Genomic DNA, 20,228 nt, shown 5'->3' with positions numbered 1-20,228 from the left:
AATTAATAACAATATAATATTTATTAATGAATACATCCTAAAATACTATTAATATAAAATTAGTTAATTGCTTTTGGTAAAATAAACATACTCTAAAAGTAATATAAAATTTAGTAGTTTTGGTCTTCTTCTTTTTTTTTTTTTTGTTAAATAAACGTTATCAATATTGATACAAATCATCAATTTGAGTTTTATACTTCTCATAAATTTCTCTTCTTTTGATTTTGAAAGCAGCTGTCACTAGATTATTGTCCGGTGTCCAAACATCATTACATATTATTATTTCTGTAGGTATTTCAAACCTTTCAAGTTTATCTGAAATCGATTAAATCCATACAATAAAATCATTATACAATATTTAAGACTGATAAAATCAATAACATACTTTTTCTACCATGGGCAGCTAACTCATCAACAACTGCTTTCTTCAATATCTTATTCACAAACAAATCTTCAATACTAATTTCATTTACATTTTCAATATCCAATTTTTTAGCCATATCTATCAAGTGATGTCTGTTGGGAACAACTAATGCAATTGTATACATATGAAATGGATTTCCGTAAACACATATATTATCAACAACTGGACAGGTTTTGAGTTGTGATTCAACTTTACCAAGGGAAACATACTCGCCACCTTGCAATTTTACCAAATCTTTTTTACGATCTGTAACATACAAATACAATTTATTTTTATGTTCACTAAGAGTAATAGTTCAATAATAATACTTGCCAATTATTTTAATAGCACCATCGGCTTCTAGCTGACCAATGTCACCTGTTTTAAACCACCACTTGCCATCTTTTTCAAAAAATTCTTCCTTCGTTTTTTCGGGATTTTTATAATATCCAGGTGATATGTTGTCTCCCCCTAAGAAAAATCTAGATTGTTAAAAAATTTCAATTATAAGTAATATTACAAATTTAATAACTGACCTATGATAAGTTCGCCTCTTGGATATGGCTTATCTGTTATCCTGTAACTACCTTCTTCCCAACTGACTAACATGAAATCATTAACTGTTAGTGGAGCTCCTACTCGACCCGTTGTCATATCATCTCCTATTATAATTATTTTAAAATTTGAATACATAAAAACTGTTTTATTTTACAACATAAATTATTGTACTAACGGCTCATTGCAGATCCACATGAACTCGTTTCAGTTAATCCATAACCTTGTTGAACGATTTCACACAGACAAATTTTAATGAGAGTATGAGTTTCTGGCGATAGAGGAGCTCCTCCACATAGAATAAAACGTATACGACCTCCCAATAATGCACTTGTTTTTTTAAATACAAACCTTAAATAACAATGACAAGTTAAAATAAAATGTGATGCTAAATAAAAATTTTAATGTTGGCAACAATATTTTTTTACATGTTTAAAAGTGGAGTTTGAAATCCACGTTCCATCCATTTTCTCTTATATTCAAATGCAAATTTGAATAATGTTTTTTGTAATGTTGTTCCGCCAGAAACTTTTTCATTAATGCCTTTATAGATACGATCTAATATGAGCTATAAAAACAAATGAACATAAAAATAACTGTATTAAAATTACAAAACTTGTTTTGAAAAATAAAATACATACAGGAACTGCAGTCATGACAGTTGGTCTTAATACAGCTGCATCACCTTTTGTACCACGTTTGATTTTACTGGATGTATCAATCATAGTTAACGGTGTAGAGTAGCCAATTCTAATTCCACATAATAAACAGGCAAGTTCTGTAAGACATAATATAAACAACGTTTTAATACATAATTAGTAAATTGAAATAATAATTAAAATTTGGTATTTTTTATATGTTATAAAAAAAAATAACCAGTTTTATATAATTTTTAATCAATAGCTAATATTTTATTTTACATGTAACTTTTATACTAGGTTGTATGAAAAATGTATGCATTTAATGGGCCAATTATGAACCACTAAATCATATTATTTAACATGTATAGTATTAGCAATTAGAATACTATTAATTCATTAAATATTAAGTGATTTTTGATAAAACTTGACATTAGACTATAAATAAGTATATAAATAAAACACTAATTAATATTGTATAGTTTTAATTACCTCCAAGTAATTCAAACACATGTGCCAATGGTAAATACCCCATAAATACGTCTTTCTTGTAATCGATTTCAATAGCATCAGTAAAAGCTTTGAGCGTTGATATAAGATTAGTGTGTGATAAATTAACACCTTTAGGGGCGCCAGTTGACCCACTAGTATACATAACAATTGCAATATCACTTTTTATTGGCAAATGGCTTTCTAAAATACAAATAAAAATTAATATATATATTTATATATTTATAATAAAATATGAACCTGTAACTGTGTATTCTGACCCTCTTTTCAAAATAGATTTAAATGATAATATTTCAACTCCTTCTTTGTAGCCACTGGTGTTTGTCATAGCTAATTGATCTTCCATGTAGATTAAAGTTTTAACTCGAGGAGTAAGTTGCAAAATTTTTTTAAATTTTGGTAACAGATCATGTGAAGTAATAACAATTGTTACTTCAGTTTCATTTATACCATGTGCTATTGCTTCTTCTCCGAGAGTGGCGTATAATGTTACAACTATAATAATTATAAATATATTATTAAAATAATCATATATTAGGTACTAAAATACTACAACATATGTTATATAGATGCAATCTAAAACTTAAATAACCTAACTTACCATACAACTATAAAAATGATTTACTATTGTGGCTGCACAGATTCTACAAGGATAATTAAACTGAGAATAATATTGAAATTGTTTGTGTTACATGTATGGAAATAATGGATAATATTTTATTTAAAACAACAGAAAATAAAAAGTCTTAAAATGTTTATATCCACACATCAACTTAAAATTAGTATTAACGAGAATTTTGCTTGCTAAATGCTTAACTCACCAGGTATGTTTTGTTTGAAACAACCTTGAACAGATATCATCCATTCTGCCCTTGTTTCAGCAAATATTGCTATATTTTCTTTAGGTTTTTGACCTAGGGAGACTAAAGCATTTCCAAAATTATCAGATGCTTCATCTACTTCTGTAAATGTCATCCATCTATAATCTCCCATGACATACTAAAAATATTAAGATAGTTTTTGAATTAAATCTTAAATTTGGATTACATCAAAAAATAAATTATATTATGTACAAAATAAATTCATAATATCATGATTAAATATTTTAATATTTTGTAGAATATTTTTTTAAATTATTATATATAATTAAAAATAATAATTATCAATAAATTTTTTTATGAATTTATCATATTAGGTATAGATAATAGAACTATTTTATTTGAGTTAATTTGATTATTGACCAAATTAAAAATTAGATTATCATAAAATAATATAAGTAGATTCTAACTTTTTTGAAAATTCTTCCATTTCGTTGCACTTCATCTTCTTCAGCAAGCACATCTCTAGTTCCAAGACAATATGAATCAGTATATTTATTTACAGCATATTGAAATACTTTTTGTAATGTATCAATCTTGTCTTTAATTAGAGTAAGATGATTAGATGTAGGTTTACTTAAGGTTTTAATGATAATTGTGTGGTCATCAAGTTTCGTAATATCAGACTGAAAAAAAATGAAAATAATTTTGTATTAAAATAAAAATTATATTCTAAAAACCTCGTAATTTACTTCATTTAAAAGCTAACCTAATTGTTACAAAATAAATTTATATGTTACAGCTAGATAACTTATGAATACTCATGTTTAGAAATAAGCCTACTTTCTCAACTAACCGCTATAATGTTAAATAAAGATGGTCATATTTATAAGAGTAAAAATATGATAACTTAATTGATTTGACTATTATTATTTATCCTATTCAAATATAAATACTGGTATATATTTTATACTAATGAGAGCATATTACAAATTTATTTTTCAGTGTTCAGTATTTAGTAATACACATTTTTAAATTTAAACTCCAATAATAAAAATTATAAGTGCCATTATTGTACATGAATTGAAGGGCCATGAGTAGTAAACAGTGTATAGTTATAAATATGATTAAACAGTAGTAATTAAATACGCTTCATGTTACAATAATTAAAATAAATGATAAATTACACTAATATATTTTAAAAGATAAACATACTTTTATTTGCTTGGACTTCTGCTTCTTATTCCATGGTTGTTGTAATATTAAATATACTGGATATGTTATGACATCATATATAAAGGATATTGTCTTGAATGCAGATAATAAATAAGCGTTTTCCATACTGAAAAATAATATTTCAATAAATTATATGAAAGAACTTAATATTCAATCAAAAAATCAGTTTGAAAATAATTTAACTAAATTAATTTTTGTGCTGAATGTACACTATGTACTAAATGCGTAACAAAAAAAAGCTAATATATATATATTATATATAATTTTATATCATTATCATAATACTAAAAAAATCGGTAGCACAATAATTAGACTATGAACCTTTAGAGGTTTATTTTGATAAAACACCTTCAAAAATCAATTTATATTATTTTAATACCTAGATATTTTTGTTTTAATATATATTGACTTAGATAATGAGTATAATGTTTTATTAATATAATATATTTATCTTTTTTAGTTACATTTAACTATAATATATTTATTCATTAGCTATATCAACAAATTATTTGCCTATTTAATGTTAGTTTCAAAAAAGTAATTTAATATTATGGGCATTGTATAAAAAAATAATGTAACAATACTTTCACGGACTACTTGCACGTTGCAATAAAATCTAAGTATGTAGGTATTTATTTACATTAAATGAGTTATTAAAACACTTTGACAAAATAAAAAAATATTGTGTACATTTTCTACTTAAGAGGTTGCTTCATCCGCATACATTCCCTCTCTGTAGCTAACATACAACATAGTAAAAACCGTTTCATGTAAGCAAGGACCACTTGGACTGTAGTCCAAATTAAGCAACCTAATTGTGACACTATAAAGAAGAGATTTTGAACTGTGAAAAATAGTTTTTATTTCATCAATATTAGAACTATACCAAGGAAAAGTATTAACTTGATAAACAAGAGTAGGTAGTTGTACTTTACAAAGTACAGAAATACTTAACTATTAAATATTTAGCATGTATTTACATAACAATACTAATTGCTAAATTATCTTAAAAAATAACTATTATCATAATTCAATTTATTATATGAACTTTGCAAGAAATATTTTTTTAGAGCGATAATTCTTTCCAATTAAAACATTTTACACTAGAGAATTCAAACATGAACCTTTCATTTTTAATATTTATGATAGTCATGAATAATATGAAACCAATATTGAATATTATTGAGTAATAGAAATAATTATTTAAATTAAATATAAATAACACAATACCTATTATAGGTACCAATATTTTTGTGAATAGGTAGATGTTGCAATGCGTGGACGTTGAAGATGATTGAAAACTAAATTATTGGATAACTTAGGTTATAAGAAATATTTGATTCAACATAATTTTCTAAGTATATGAAACATGAATATCACAGTGACAACAACGACAACAACACAACTATCATGCTTGGTGATATTTTTTTCAGGTGTTTGAAAAAGGATTAAGATACTAAATTATAACCCTTCCTCGCCAGTAAAATAATTATCATATGGAAAATTTATAAATAAGAGAAATGATAAGTTATTGACAAAATCAGGATGAAATAGATGAGATGCATAGACTTGGTAGACAAACATTTCGATGTCAGTGAACAATAATAAACCAACAACTGAAATGAAACAAAGCGCACAAAGTGAAAACAGGAATTACTATTGGCACAGGGTACGAGGATTAATGTTCAATGACAAAAGAGTCGATAATTAGCGACGTTTATCGTTTATAATGTATTTAAGAGGTCGCAATACCAGATAATGTGTATACGTTTGTTGTACTCACTTGTACGGTGTGTGAGAGTGATGTATTATAGCGGCTACTGAGCAACAATATATATCTATATACCTTATATAATATTATGATATATTATGTCAGTAACTGGAAACAATATACATGGTGTGGAAGTGTTCGAAAACGAAAGTGGAAGTTCTACGAGGGTACACCGATGTCCGCATAAAAGTGTGGCGGATAAACCAATGACGAATTGGAGACGACTGTGTTTGAATCGGCCAAGTCGCGATAATATTACGATGATGATGATGATGATGATGAAAATTAGTCTTCGGCAGTGAACGACAACGGAAAACAGTGCGAAACGGTAAATAACAATATTATTATTGAAAAAAAAAAAAAATCAAAATAAAGCTCGCGCGACTGGTATCACGGATCGACTGGGTGATAATGATTTTCAAACAAACGTACTCTGCACACTATCAATTACACGGGAACGCAGCGCGCACGCGCAGGAGCGGAATGGACGGATAATAATATTTATTATTATTATTACGATTTACATCGTGTACGAGCATTGTACGACGTCGTCATTGCTAGCCGAGGAATAGCTTACAATACGTATGTATAGGTACGGTACGACGTATTGTTATCAGAGCAATAATGTCATAGTACGAATTTATAATATTATGTTATATAATAATCACTTACTTATAATAATAAATAATAATATGTATATTAAGCTTATTGCCGTCGAGGTCCAGTGAAACGGTATAACAACGTTGTCGTTAACAATTAAATTATTATTAGGTACTATAATAATATTATATGTTATTGTCGACGCATTGTTCGTTCGAATCAATTTTTTTACTATAATATTATGTATATATATATTATAATTGTGGCTACTACATGATAGCTGCTGGTAATGATCGAAACGCGACCTCGTGACCGACGAATAACATATTATTATTACCTATCGTTACAATATTACGGTAATAATTATCAATAATAATAATAATAAAAATTAATCGGACAGCTGCTGGTGCTTCCGTCGATCGACATTCGACGGCCAAAGTATACTTCTGTTAGTTGTTACTTTATTATAATATTATATATCAATTGCTACACCTAGTGCAAAGTACACGTCACAATAATATAATATAGTACCTATATGGAAATCTGTGTCGGACGGTTATTTTAACAAAAAATCATACAAATCTGTGCGCGATATTACGATACTCACGTCCGATTTAACTTGGCGTGGGGGGGGACAAAAAACATTTATAAATATTATTTTACTTACCGCCACATGACTGCTATATATGTGTGTGTGTGTGTGTGAGTGTAGGTAAAGTCGCAGTGATATATTATATAATATTCGAATGTGAACACTTTTTTCTATGACTTCGTTCCGTCTGTCCTGCACGTTATTGCTCGCCCGCGTGTTCGTACACTGTAGACCGTGGTAACATTATATTATTATTAAACGGACGACAGTGACAATAATGATATCCGCGTATAATGTATAAATATTGTATTAAGATGAAAGCCGCACGTGACTATATTATTTATATTAAATTATCCTGCCCCGAGCTAGGTCACCGAATACCCATACGTACACCGCGGCTATATTATTATGTCTATATCATCATTTGCAGTTAAATATTATTTTATTGCATTAAACAGGCGGATATGACATTTTATATTATTATACAGTAGATGTATAGGTGTAGTACGCCCCTCCGATCACTAGTTAGTTACCTATATCTATAATACAGGCACTCGCGGCGAATAACAATATAAAACCTCAATTTATTATTATAATACCTATACTATGGACTATATTATTATATATTATGGTTGCCTCGTCACGAGTACCTACCTACCGAATTGTACGATTTTATGAAATATTTATTCGCTCGGTTAGAACTATTGGTACCTACTATTGCCTACAGAAGTACCTACGATAATAATATTAAAATACTTGGTAAATGAAGCGTGTGCGATACTCCTCTGTCGGTCGGCGAGTCGATGCACCAGGGTCGAGTAAACGGGTATATACAAAATATTATTATTGTCACTGTCGTGTACGACTTTATTACCGAGTACTGACGATATTGTATTAAAATAAAAAAAAATATGTTATACGGGATCGTGGGTATAGAGGTAGGTTACCATAATATTTTAATACTGCTGACTACGGCGGTGTTCCGACGTCCGGGATGATGACCGCCTGGCCGCCGTTCCGATCGATTTTCCCGACGACATGACCGCGGCTCACGAGAATATATAGCGCGGGCGCCGGTCGTAAGGCTGGTACGCGACACGAGTAATAGAGAGCACTGCCCCAATAGAGCACGGACCCCGACAGAGTTTTAGTGGTAAGTACCTACTCGTAAGTTCGTAACTCGCTTCGCAAAATTTGACAAATTTCTAACAAAAGTCAATAGATCATAATATTATTACATTTTCAGTAGCGCCGAAATGCACCCGTCGGTTTCATATATTCCTAAGCTATGTTGTTGAGCTGCAGGGTCATTATTTGCAATGTGTACAGTTAAAAAAAAAAAAATAAAAAATCTATTATCTTTGAAATTGTTTTCAGTTTTCAATTATTCTTTTATTAAAAAAAAATTTTCAAAACGTTGTAACTTAAGACAGTTTAAAGTTTAATTTATTAATTATTATTATTATTTTTTTTGTTTTAAATGTGTAATAAAATAATAATAGTAGACCTGCAAGGGGAAAAGGCCAGTGGCATTTGGACACGCTGTACACATTCGTACAACACACCACTGTTAGTTAGGATCCGTCAATCGTCAAGATAATTGGATTGACCAACATAAACTAACGTCCGGTGATGTATTAAACATTTTTCTGGGTTGACAACGACTATACGCCAAATAATGCTTCAAGGACTTTTCACACAATCTTCTATAATATGATAGTTTTCTATGTCCCATGGGCCTCGAATCGTCTACGACAGTATTTCTCAACCTTTTTAAAGTTACCCCTTAAGTGTTATTCAATTTTTTAACGCCCCTCTCTCCTATATGAGAATTTTATAATTAAGGGAACGGGAGAGAGGTAGGAAGGGATTCGATTATTTGGAAAGTGTAAAAAAAATTGAAATGATTTAAACAAAAAAAAAAAAAAAATTGTACAATTAAACGTTTGAAAGAAAACCATAATATTATTACTAATATGAAAATTATATTATATAATAATTATAAATTAATACATTTTTTAGTTTATTTAAAAAAATATTGCTAGGCTTATTTGCTTTTGTAGACATAATTTTGTATTGTTGTATAAAATATTAAATTCTTTGAGATGGTTGAACTAGTTGGTTTATAGCGAGTTTTTTGACAATAGGTTCGATATTTGTTAACATAACAAACAATATCATTAAAATTTAACAATTATTGTTCTGTTTGTCTAGAAGAACTTTTTCTTTTTGTAAATGCTCCTGTAAACGAGATGGTTTCATTCAAGCCTGGCTCAAGGGGTAGGCGACTAAGGCCCACGCCTAGGGCGGCATTTCATATTTTTGTATTATAGATAAAAAAAAATGTATGATGTAGTATGTAAGGGGCAGCAAAACTCAAGTTTGTCTAGGTGTGTTTAAACACTTGAGCCGGTCCTGGTTTCATTTTCTAATTAGAGAACACTTTGTTACAAAGTTAACACATTAGGAGCGGAATGCTGGAAGGCGATGGAATAAATCCGAACTTTAAATACGTCGTATTGTATTGACAGCATTTTCTTTGGCATTCAACATTTTGTATAATATTATGCTATATGCAGAAATATACAAAATAATAAAACCAACGTTTACATCATCGTGAGGTGGTTCGTGGACATTACTGACAAAAAAGCAATTATCAGAAGTCACAAAAAAAAAAAATACTGTTGCATATAAATCCTAGCTCTACTCACAACTGTTTACTACTAGACATCATATCTTTGCGTAATTATTATTACATTAAATTATTTACAAAATAAGTAAAAGTAGTTTAAAATATTTTAATATATATAGTGTTGACTTTAAGGTTGGTTAAATTTTTATTATAATATCTCCAAGAGCTTTTCTCAGTGAGTTCCAGTTGTCTCATAAAAAAATAATATGTAAAAAAAAAATAGAAATTTAGAGCTTTTTGAAATTCAAATCATTTTTGTTTGAATTTTAAAATTTTAATATTTAAATTTCTAATTAATCCAATAATTTATATAAATTTGTATGATTAAATTATAATGGTTTTGAAATTTGGTGTGTTATATTTATAATTGTGTAAACATATCATTTTATTATTAATGATATGAAGTGTTATTCATTTCATATTTTTACTTCTTGTTAAATATACCCAAAATTTTTTCAAGAGTGTAGTCCATATATGATATTTTGCCTATAATTACTATTTACAATTGCGGTTTTTGTTGTCTGTCAGCAGTTTAGAGACTATAACCACTTGCTTTTGCGCTGTTTTCGGGGCCCGGGTATATACCTTTCGTGTTGTCAAGCTCGGTCGGTATCATGCCTATGTGACCAAGACAGTTGCATTTGCATATTATGATATTAAAGGTTGTACGACACACGTGTACTTAAATAATATCGATTTGCCCCTGGCGTGGCGTAAAGCTCGTAAGCAATTTCTATTTTAGTAGCGTGGGTGTCGTATTTATTTACAGTATGCATAGCCTCTGCTGTAGTCAATGAGTGTTTTACGAGCATTTTATAACTCATATTGACATTTGACGGATAACATTTTTTAAATGAAAGGAAGCAATTTTATAAGGTTTTTTTTTAATAAAACAAAAAAGGCAAGACACATAGTGCAAGGACTACCACTCTTGAACATATAGATATAATTTACCTGATGTTCGCAATGAAGAAAAAAAAAAAAAAAAGACTTTGGTTATAAAATAACTATTTAATTTAAATATCATTTTTTATCAAAATTATATAAAATAAACACACAATTTGTATTTATAACTAATTAAAAAGTTTTTACATTGAAATCACATTTAATCATATAAATAATATAAACTCATTAGGTATATAGATTTTTTACGCCTATAATATTTTTATAATAAATTTAATAAATAATTTCTGTTAATAGAGAAGTTTAAATCATTCAACATATTTACATCACATTTGTTTCATTATCAACTGTGTTATTTTTTTAATTTTTATATTGATTTTAATACACATTTTTTCAATTTGTATTTTGTACAGCTTTGGTGCGATAGTATGATGTTGAGGATTGACGATATAATATTTATTAAGTGAAATTGAAATCGGCAATAATGTATTATGCAATGATATGATGTATGTTTTAAATTAATGTTGCTGAGATTTTTAAGCAACGGAATTTTTCTGATGATAATATATGAAATCATTTTTATTTTTTCTGTGCAAATATGGACGTTAAATAAAAATGGATCGTTTCCAATTTCCGCACACAAGTGTGTCCATGGTCCGCCCGCAAATGATGTTTGTTAAAAATTATTCTACTCATAACTCGAATATTCTTTCCTTTTATATTCTTGATGTTAATTATTATTCACATTGGTAATGAATGTACCTACTTGTAGATTTACTAGCTATTGAATTTTTAGATTCTGAACGAAGTGATGATGAATGCATTGATATTTCAATGATGTGTGTTTTTTTTGTGTGTCTGTGTACATCATAATTAGTCAAAGTATTGCTTCAATTTCAAACTTTGGAGGTAGTGTCCGATGGCAAAGTGAATATCCTAGGTGAATTATAGAAGTCAAAAGTAAATATTTTCCAACAGTTTACAAAAAAATCGAGAATAACAAAAAAAAGTGACGGAAAAACAAGAATTTTTATGTAAAACTAGTTTTTGATCAAATCGATTTTTTTATATGGTTGTAACTCAAAAAATAATCACTGTAAATACTTAACATTTTCACCATATGTTTATGTTACTGTTATTAATACATGGCTAAATTTTGAAAATATTTTGACTTTTTTTGAGTTATTTATTTACCACAGAAATTTTGTGTCGATAAAAAAATTTTAGGTACCAAAAAAACTTGAAAGTTTAATACAGGTTCCTTATGAGTTGTTCTTATTGTAGCTAAAAAAATTAAAAATCGTTAGTCACAATTTTTTTTTAATAAGCGTTATAGTTCTATAGTTCAAAATTGTACGATATCTGTCGTAAACGCGAAAATTTGTAAGTAATTTTGAAATTGAAAAATCATAAAATTTTTTGTGTTAATAACTAAAGATTAAAATTCAACACTAAGTTTTCCATAAATTTTCCTTCAAGTATCTATAGAGAAAACTCGAAGCATCATTATAGGAAAAATTTTAAGTGCGTTTGAATTTAAAATTTTTACGAAATATCGTAACGATATGTTTATATTGAGACATTTTTGTAGTCGATCTGGAAGCGTTTGTACGCCAGCGTCATAGAGACATAGAACCCTCCGTCCAAGTACTCCATTGCTACAGTCTTCACTTCTTCGTCTGAATTCAGCCTTTTCCCTCCCTGCTTCTTTAGGTTGGTAAACAAGTGATAGTCCGATGGGGCAAAGTCTGGGCTGTTATAGTTTTTATATCCTAGTATAAATTTAGCTTAGTTTTATTTATAAAATAGCTAAGGTTATGCACATATAATTGTTATAATAAGTTTATATTATAAAATCGTATAATTTCGGATATAAAAAAGTTGGTCAATTAAAAAAAATATATGTGTAAAATTGAAGTCATATTATTATGAATATGAAAAGAATTATATGTAATTACCAGATAAGGCGAAAAATCTCGATAAAAATTATTATTGTCATTCGTGTCCATCTAGTCTCGACGTTTACGAAGATACTGGGGAATAATCAAAAATTTCAAAATCGAATACTCGATAATCGAACAAATAATCATTTTGGTGCAAATTACAAATTCTATTTTCGACTAACTGAGGGTGGTGCAAATTACATATCTTTAATTTGGTGCAAATTACAAACTCCCGTAACGATAACGATTTATCCTGAAACGATTTTAAATATTTGTTATTATAAGTCGTAGATACTTGAAAATTTCACCAGTTATTTAGATTGGCATTTTCTTTAAATGATTTAATTTTCAAATGCATAAGTAGCTAAGAGTTGAAAATTTAATACAGGATTTTTCATAAGTTTAGCTTACAATAATTATAAAAAAATAAGTTAAATTTTTGTGTAGGTGTGTGTGGTGACAAAGTAACAGCGACGTGATTTTACGCTAGCGATAATATAGTATTCAGATAGGTTTATTTTTGTAATTTTAGCAATGATTAACAGCAATATTGTTTTCGCGGTGGTTAATAATTGATATAAACTAACAAATCATTAAATGCAATATTTTAAAGGTTTTATGTTTTATTGCACTATTATAAAAGACTATAATTACTTATACTTATACATTATTCTTAGAAATTAATTATAAATCATTGGTATGTATTTATAAACTTATTGATCAGTATAAAATTTCATACAATGGTTGTGGAGAATCATATAGTGACGAACCACCTACAAAAAAAATATAGTTAAATTATTATGAATTATAAGTACCTAGATTATGGTTAACGGTAAAAAAAAGTCCAAGATAAAAATTATTTAAAATAAATATTATTTTATTAAAAATCACCTATAGGTACAATGGTTTGTAATTAAACATTATTATTAATTAACAATTAATAGTGGTTAGAAATACGTACTATTATGTTTTCAATTGTATAACATATACCTTATTGTTAAAAATGTTTAGGACTTTAAAACAAAGTATTAAAAAAAATTTAGTTTTCTTTCGATTTTTTAAAATTTTTCTTTTTAGTAGCGGCACTTGACATATGATATGGTGGGTCAGCACCGATTTGTTGCTATTTGTTAATTTATAATTTAAATTTTATTACCTGTGTAATGAGGAGCTGAAAAAACTGGACAAAATATTTCTGGATGAGTTGGTAAATCAACATTGGTAGCTAAAATTATTAAAAAAAATAATATTTTATAAATAAATAAAATCATTAATTTAATTTTTGATAGGTATGTAAATTGATAATGTTTTATAGAATTATTTTAGATAGATTTCAATGGACCAGCGGTTGCGACAACTAAAAACGGGAACCTCTAATAACATATTTAAGTATGAAGAAATAATTATTGTAGATACTGATGATGTTACTATAGTATCAACAAAATAGTTACCCGCGGTATCAACGATTTATCAAACGAAGGCAGACTAACAACATAGAAATTTATGACTAAGAAGGCGCTTACCAAGGTGTATTGATAACTTGATTGAAAATTTTTATAAAATTGAAAATTTTATGTTGTAAATCCGTATTAGGTAGAAATAATATATTATTATATTATTAAATAATTATTACTTACATGTGTATAGTGTAGGAGTTTTCGTATATCTAACAGGTGGCACATTACATAGGTTTTGTGTTGTGATACATGTCTCTGTAAAATATATAAATTAAAATGTTTGAAAATCGACGTCTTAAAGGATTATATACATTAATAAACATAATAATAATTTACAAACGTTGTGTAACGTAGAAGAAAATCGAACAAAGAGGATATGGTTATTAAAGATACAGAAGATGTTTAATGAGGTAACGATAAAGGGAAACGATAGCTTAGAAGAAAATGAATATGTTTCAACTTTTAAAGTATAATCAATAATAATGGAGTGAACGACTAAAGTTGACACGATCAAAAGAAAAACTAGACATGGTATTATATAATAAATAAATTAAATACTATCAAGTAATAATGTATATAGTGGTACACGACGGAGATAACAAAAAAATAATTCCTAGAAGAGGTAAAATGATACTGTAGCAGCGAGCGTTATTAAACAGCGAAGTGATTAATGAAAACGAAAAATAATTTAAAGCTCGACTTAGAATATAATATGAAAAATGCACAGCAGTCACAAGGGGAGGGGCTGCAGCATATTATCTTTAACGAGTAAGATGTTTTTAGATATTTTTGCATTTATATCCTAGGAAGTTTCGTTGACATTTGAATAGTATACTACATATTTTAAAGTGGTCAAAGCTTTAACCATGAATCAAAAAAAAAGTTGAGAACTACTGATCTAACTGATGGTGTTCTAGGCGAGAGGGAAGTGCTACCGATGATGGTGTTTGCCTTTAAATTCACTCTACTTGTTTTTGCTATTGCTATTATAGTAATTAATTTTATTATTAGTATTAGGTACAGTAGATTTATTTTAATTTTTGCCAAAAACATTACATTTGTTATATTATTAATGTATAATATAAAACAGTGGAACCTCGATAACTCGAATGGGTTGGGGGTTAGTTGTGAAGAGAAAATAATTGGACTATGTCCATTATTACCACCTATTGATAATTTTTTACAGGTTTTTGATAAAAAATCACATTGTGTACCGCGAACTTTGCCGGTGCTCTGTTCCGGCCACGGGTTTCGGGCGGGGCGATCGTCCGTTTGCGGTTTGGACGCGGTCGTCCCGTAGCACTTGAAGAACACGACGAACATTATGACAAACACCATGGCGATGGCCACCAAAGTCATGGCGAATATCCATATGAGCCTCGTCACCAGCTCGTCGTACTTGAGCGCCGTCGCCTCCAGCGGTGTCCACGCCGTATCGACCGCAGCGGATCTGTTTTGCGTCGTCGCCGGTTTCCTCGTGCTCGTCACCTCCGTCGTCCTCGTCGTTTCGTTGGCCTCGTTCCCCTCTGGTTCCCACGTGGTCGTCTGCAGTCGTATGGTAGTGCTCAGTTTTCGGAAACGTGCCAAGCTGTCGGCCACCGCCGACACCACGGCTGCATCGTCGATTTTGCGCGCTGTGCCGTTGCGGACACCGGAAGCAGCCGCTGTTTGCCGACCGGCGTTACCGATGCTTCCGCCGCCGCCACAGAAATTCGACGATCCAGTGGCGGCTGTCTTGCAGCATCCGGTCCGGTGGTCGCAGTTCGGACAAGACTTGTCACAAGAGTTTGCACATCCAAGGCCCCAACGCCCGACTTCACACGCTGAAACACGAAGCCGCGGCAGATCGTCAGATTCCGTTTTAGTAATAAACGGTATATATAATATATTCATAATTATATGCAAAAAAGGGGCTCCTTTAATGCACATTTTTAATTCAAAGTAATATATATATATGTAGAGAGAGAGAGAAAGGCATACAAATATTGCTTAAATTCAAAGTTAGAATAAATAAATATCATGATAATTTACATAATTTACGTTAGATCTTCTTCACATTATTAAGCTAACTGCGCAGCTTAAATATATATTTTAATATATACTTTCAACTACAATTACAGCTGTAGCTTATAATAATGACTGCGAGCATATTATATGTATCGTGCATTTCTGTTGATATTAATCTTTAAAATAAAAGTTGTTTTTTTTTTAAAAATTCTAGAATATTATAACTAGTTATAATATCGGTTCTTAACGCTTTTGTTATGTTAACACAATCTTGCATATAATATATTTTTTATAGTGTTTAGTTTTCTTTTTTTATTTGTTAAAGTTAATGAACAGTAACCATCAAAAGTATAATAGATAGGTAATATATTACATCTTGTTTGTATATAAATATCTTAATCATTTTATTTTAAGATGTTTTACGTTTGTACTTTTGATCGTTATAAATAATTAACTATTATAGACAATAGTCATACATACTGGTACTGATTAAAAAAATTTAATTTTCCAATTTATTTTTTATTATAAAATTTTAAATATTTTCGTAATTTTAATTTTGCGAATTATCTACGTAATTCACTCATCTGTGGATGTTCTGCTGCCACCCTATTTTGCGGATAATCGAGAGTATACTACTATATTGTATTATACATTTTGAGTAGGTACCTATACGATTTTATTATAATTTCGCATCATAATATATTAAATATAATATGTTTGTATAATATTAAATTATGATTGACAATAGTACCAAGCGTTTTAAAGTCAATAGCGTTTTCCATTAAAGTAGCATAATATAATTTTAAATAGTCATTTAAGAATTTCATTTACTTTGGCTGTATTTACTATGTTATTTGAGTCTATTATTATGTTTAGTTTAAACGATGGGTGGCTAAACATATTATAATTCCACGGGAGTCGACAAACTATACTTCAAAATTTATGTTCGTGTACTGGAAAATATTAATTATTTTATCTTAATTCTTACTTTATTTGATATAATACTTATTGTTAAATAATACTCAACTAATTTCTAAACTTAGATATAGAAAGTGGGTTTTTGGTCACCTATCTAGATAATTTTTTTATATCTATATATTTTATGTATAACTGAAACAAAATATCATATAAAACAATTAATATATATTTATACATAATATGGCATAAAGAATGTTATAACACAAAAATAATGAGTAATAATTATTTTCTTATAAATAAGAATTACATTTAGTTGTTTTTTAATACGTTAATATAAACATTTTAAAATTGTTTAAATCAGTTGAGCGTTTTTGAAATGTAATAATAGACACGTTAATAATACATTATATACTAATTATTAAAGTAATATAGTTTTTATACTTAATATACATAATATCATTTACTTTGTTAATAAATGTGTTGATTATGATATTGATTTGTAGAGTGTAATTAATGCCTATCCATAGACCATAATAAATGATTGTTCCTAATTATTCCAATTAAATTGAACAAAGTGCAAAGTATGGAGCAGTAAATGAAAAAATAATAAGATATATAATATTGATTATAACAGCATTATATTAAAAGTACTTTATTATATTATAAGTTACATACAAGACTAATACCTATACTAAGAAAATATTTGAATAGTGTAAATTAAATTTTTAAGTATGAGTGCATATTTCAAAAGTAGATTATTATGAATAGGATCAATATCATAACATATTTTTCTTAAACTAATTTTTTATTTAGATTAAAATGTGTAATAATTACCTTTTTATTTCAAAATTTTAAAATCAAACAACTAAACACAACATTAATTATAAGTTGTAACTAAAAAATACAAATATGTTTAGAATTTCTTAATTAAAACTATTTAAGTAGCTAGGTGTTTTGCTATTACCCACTATAACTACTTTAAAATTTGGCGATTGATATAGATTTTGAAAATCGTTTTAATAAATAGATAAGTATAATATTATATAGGTTCATACTTGACATACTTACAAAGTAAATAGGAGTTTGACACCTTATAATATTACCTTATTATATTATGTATTTGTGTATCTACGTGTTAAGTATATGTTTATATAATATACCTATACATATAAATAAAATATTTATAAAAATGGACTTGATATTATTATTTGTGTTTGGAAATTTTTAAAAATGTTCGTACAAAATAATTGAATTAAATTCGTACATTTTAAAAAATACCGTGTGTATTATTATTTTTAGTATATTAATACTACTAAAAATTACTTATATTAAATACTAACTTTGTCTGCATAAATGACCTGTGTATCCTGACTTGCATTTACATTTGTCAGTGCCTGATGTACATTGAATATTCGGACACTGATCTTCAGCACACCTCGAAACACAATTATCGTACAACTGAATTTGATCCTTGCAACATCTCTTCACCTTACGCATTTTAGGTACAGTCTAAAAAAAAAACACAAAATTTAATACTTAAATAACATACAAAAACGTCGTACACCGGTTACTAACAATATTCTTGAGTACGGTCCTAAACTCTCGCTTATTGTCTGGACATCTCGGTGGTATGTCCAAGCACCATTTATACTTAGTAACTTGTACAGGTTCATTGATGCTGACTGTGACGATCTCTTCGTAACTTTAAACACATAATATACATAATTTGAAATCGCTTTGTTAATATCGTGTATTATTTGTGGAGTAGAGCAATTTTGTTTATTTTTCGGTTTCAGGAGTGCCAAGCCCATTTGTTGAAAACACATAATATACCAACCTCCCAGTGATAATTTTTTCAATATGCCCAAAATATGATGTTCTTTTATTAATCATTTTACTACAATAATATTAAAATAAGGCACAGGTTACCGCCACAAAACGTACAGCAACTCGTTTTGTAGCTAACATCATACAGTCACACTTAAAATTGTTCACCGTTTTTAAAAACGTACCCACCTTTCAGTGAAATCGCAGTCGGTGTTGAGGCATAGACATGGTCTCGACGGGATCGTCAGCCACAGGAACGCAAACAGAACAGCGGCGTTCGAATACAACGTTGTTCGTCGCATTATTTTAATGTATACCTAAATGCAGCACTCAACCGGCCACCGAGTACCTATCTGATATGCTTATACTCAAGCGTGTCATATATTATATTAAATAATACGTATAAATAATATATCCTCACGAAAGACAACAGCCAGAGCTCGAGCGGTGTCCAGACCTGAATAGACGATTAGACGACGAAAATAAGGGCCATGTATTTTATTGAATTACGTACACGTTTGTATAAATCGATCGAGCGCCGGGAGAATATACCGGTAGTCACTAATATTACATTAATACAACGCGCACGACGACGACGACGACGACTAACGACATATACGACGGTTGTTGGTAGTAGAGCGGATTCGGTTTGCTCTGAAAGGGTCAATTAAGTGATTTCGTCCGAAGGATAGGGGGGGGGGGGCGTTAAACGGTGTATTTAATCTATATGAGTTAGAACGTCATACGTTACAAGTGAACTCCTAAATTGAAATCGTCAAACAAATTGTATTCACATCAGTATGAATAAATATTATAACAATATGACGTAGTACAGTGTACCTACATAATTATACATTTATACTTATATATTTTAAAAGTTTAACCATAAGACTTGGATAAATATTTACGTATTATCAGGCGTTAGTCGGTAGATGTTATAAATTACTTAAAGTATCTATTCAAATAACATGTCTCTTCTCACTTTTTGAAACGAAGACAATTAGTGTTCAGTAAATCATAATTTAGCTTACGTTTTCATTTAGGCTGCTAAAATAAAGTTTTTCCAGGACATGATATAGATCTAGTTCAATCCCGAGCATACAGGCAGACAGCGTTTACAAAATTACACGATTATTTACGATATATAAAACTATTTTCACGCGATATAATTAAAGTAATAAGGTTTCATTTATAAATTATTCACTTTTTTTTCATTATCATAGGTATAACATAACACATTTAAGTATTTAACATTAAAACAAAATAATTTTCACGACTTTTTGTATATCAGTGAGCGAGTTTGTGTTGGACGACCGTTACCGTACAAGGTAACTTACAATGTCGCCAACACCACAAGA

The 20,228-nt window shown here is 28.9% G+C and overlaps 2 protein-coding genes across 5 annotated transcripts in view; both read right to left on the bottom strand.

Moving 5' to 3' along the window:
- Positions 1-8,128, bottom strand: part of LOC114126432 (fatty acid CoA ligase Acsl3) — a 120,118-nt gene extending 111,990 nt beyond the window's left edge. For 2 of the 4 annotated variants that reach the window (XM_050205763.1, XM_050205762.1), the window contains exons 1-14: positions 7,880-8,128; positions 7,199-7,348; positions 4,140-4,266; positions 3,395-3,610; positions 2,928-3,105; positions 2,347-2,601; positions 2,089-2,289; positions 1,600-1,736; positions 1,387-1,526; positions 1,137-1,309; positions 940-1,065; positions 737-874; positions 386-670; positions 134-315 (exon numbers count right to left, since the gene is read on the bottom strand). In XM_050205763.1, the coding sequence (XP_050061720.1) occupies positions 161-315; positions 386-670; positions 737-874; positions 940-1,065; positions 1,137-1,309; positions 1,387-1,526; positions 1,600-1,736; positions 2,089-2,289; positions 2,347-2,601; positions 2,928-3,105; positions 3,395-3,610; positions 4,140-4,266; positions 7,199-7,206 (2,139 nt within the window). In that variant the 5' untranslated portion in view covers positions 7,207-7,348; positions 7,880-8,128 and the 3' untranslated portion in view covers positions 134-160. Of the gene's footprint in view, positions 1-2; positions 316-385; positions 671-736; positions 875-939; positions 1,066-1,136; positions 1,310-1,386; positions 1,527-1,599; positions 1,737-2,088; positions 2,290-2,346; positions 2,602-2,927; positions 3,106-3,394; positions 3,611-4,139; positions 4,267-5,943; positions 6,349-7,198; positions 7,349-7,879 lie in introns of those variants that run through there. The other 2 variants (XM_050205761.1, XM_027990374.2) reach the window with 2 other exon arrangements.
- A 5,138-nt stretch (positions 8,129-13,266) lies between these two features.
- On the bottom strand, positions 13,267-19,499 carry LOC114126435 (multiple epidermal growth factor-like domains protein 11). The gene is made up of 7 exons (XM_027990378.2): positions 19,060-19,499; positions 18,619-18,745; positions 18,384-18,552; positions 15,333-15,941; positions 14,299-14,373; positions 13,818-13,886; positions 13,267-13,434 (listed from the first exon to the last, which is right to left on the bottom strand). Exons 1-7 carry the CDS (start codon positions 19,170-19,172, stop codon positions 13,382-13,384), a joined length of 1,215 nt encoding a protein of 404 aa, XP_027846179.2. The 5' UTR covers positions 19,173-19,499; the 3' UTR covers positions 13,267-13,381.
- Positions 19,500-20,228: the final 729 nt, after the last annotated feature.

Source organism: Aphis gossypii, chromosome X (genome assembly GCF_020184175.1).
Source record: "Aphis gossypii isolate Hap1 chromosome X, ASM2018417v2, whole genome shotgun sequence".
Taxonomy (NCBI): domain Eukaryota; kingdom Metazoa; phylum Arthropoda; class Insecta; order Hemiptera; family Aphididae; genus Aphis; species Aphis gossypii.
This window is presented reverse-complemented; position numbering and strand designations above follow the sequence as displayed.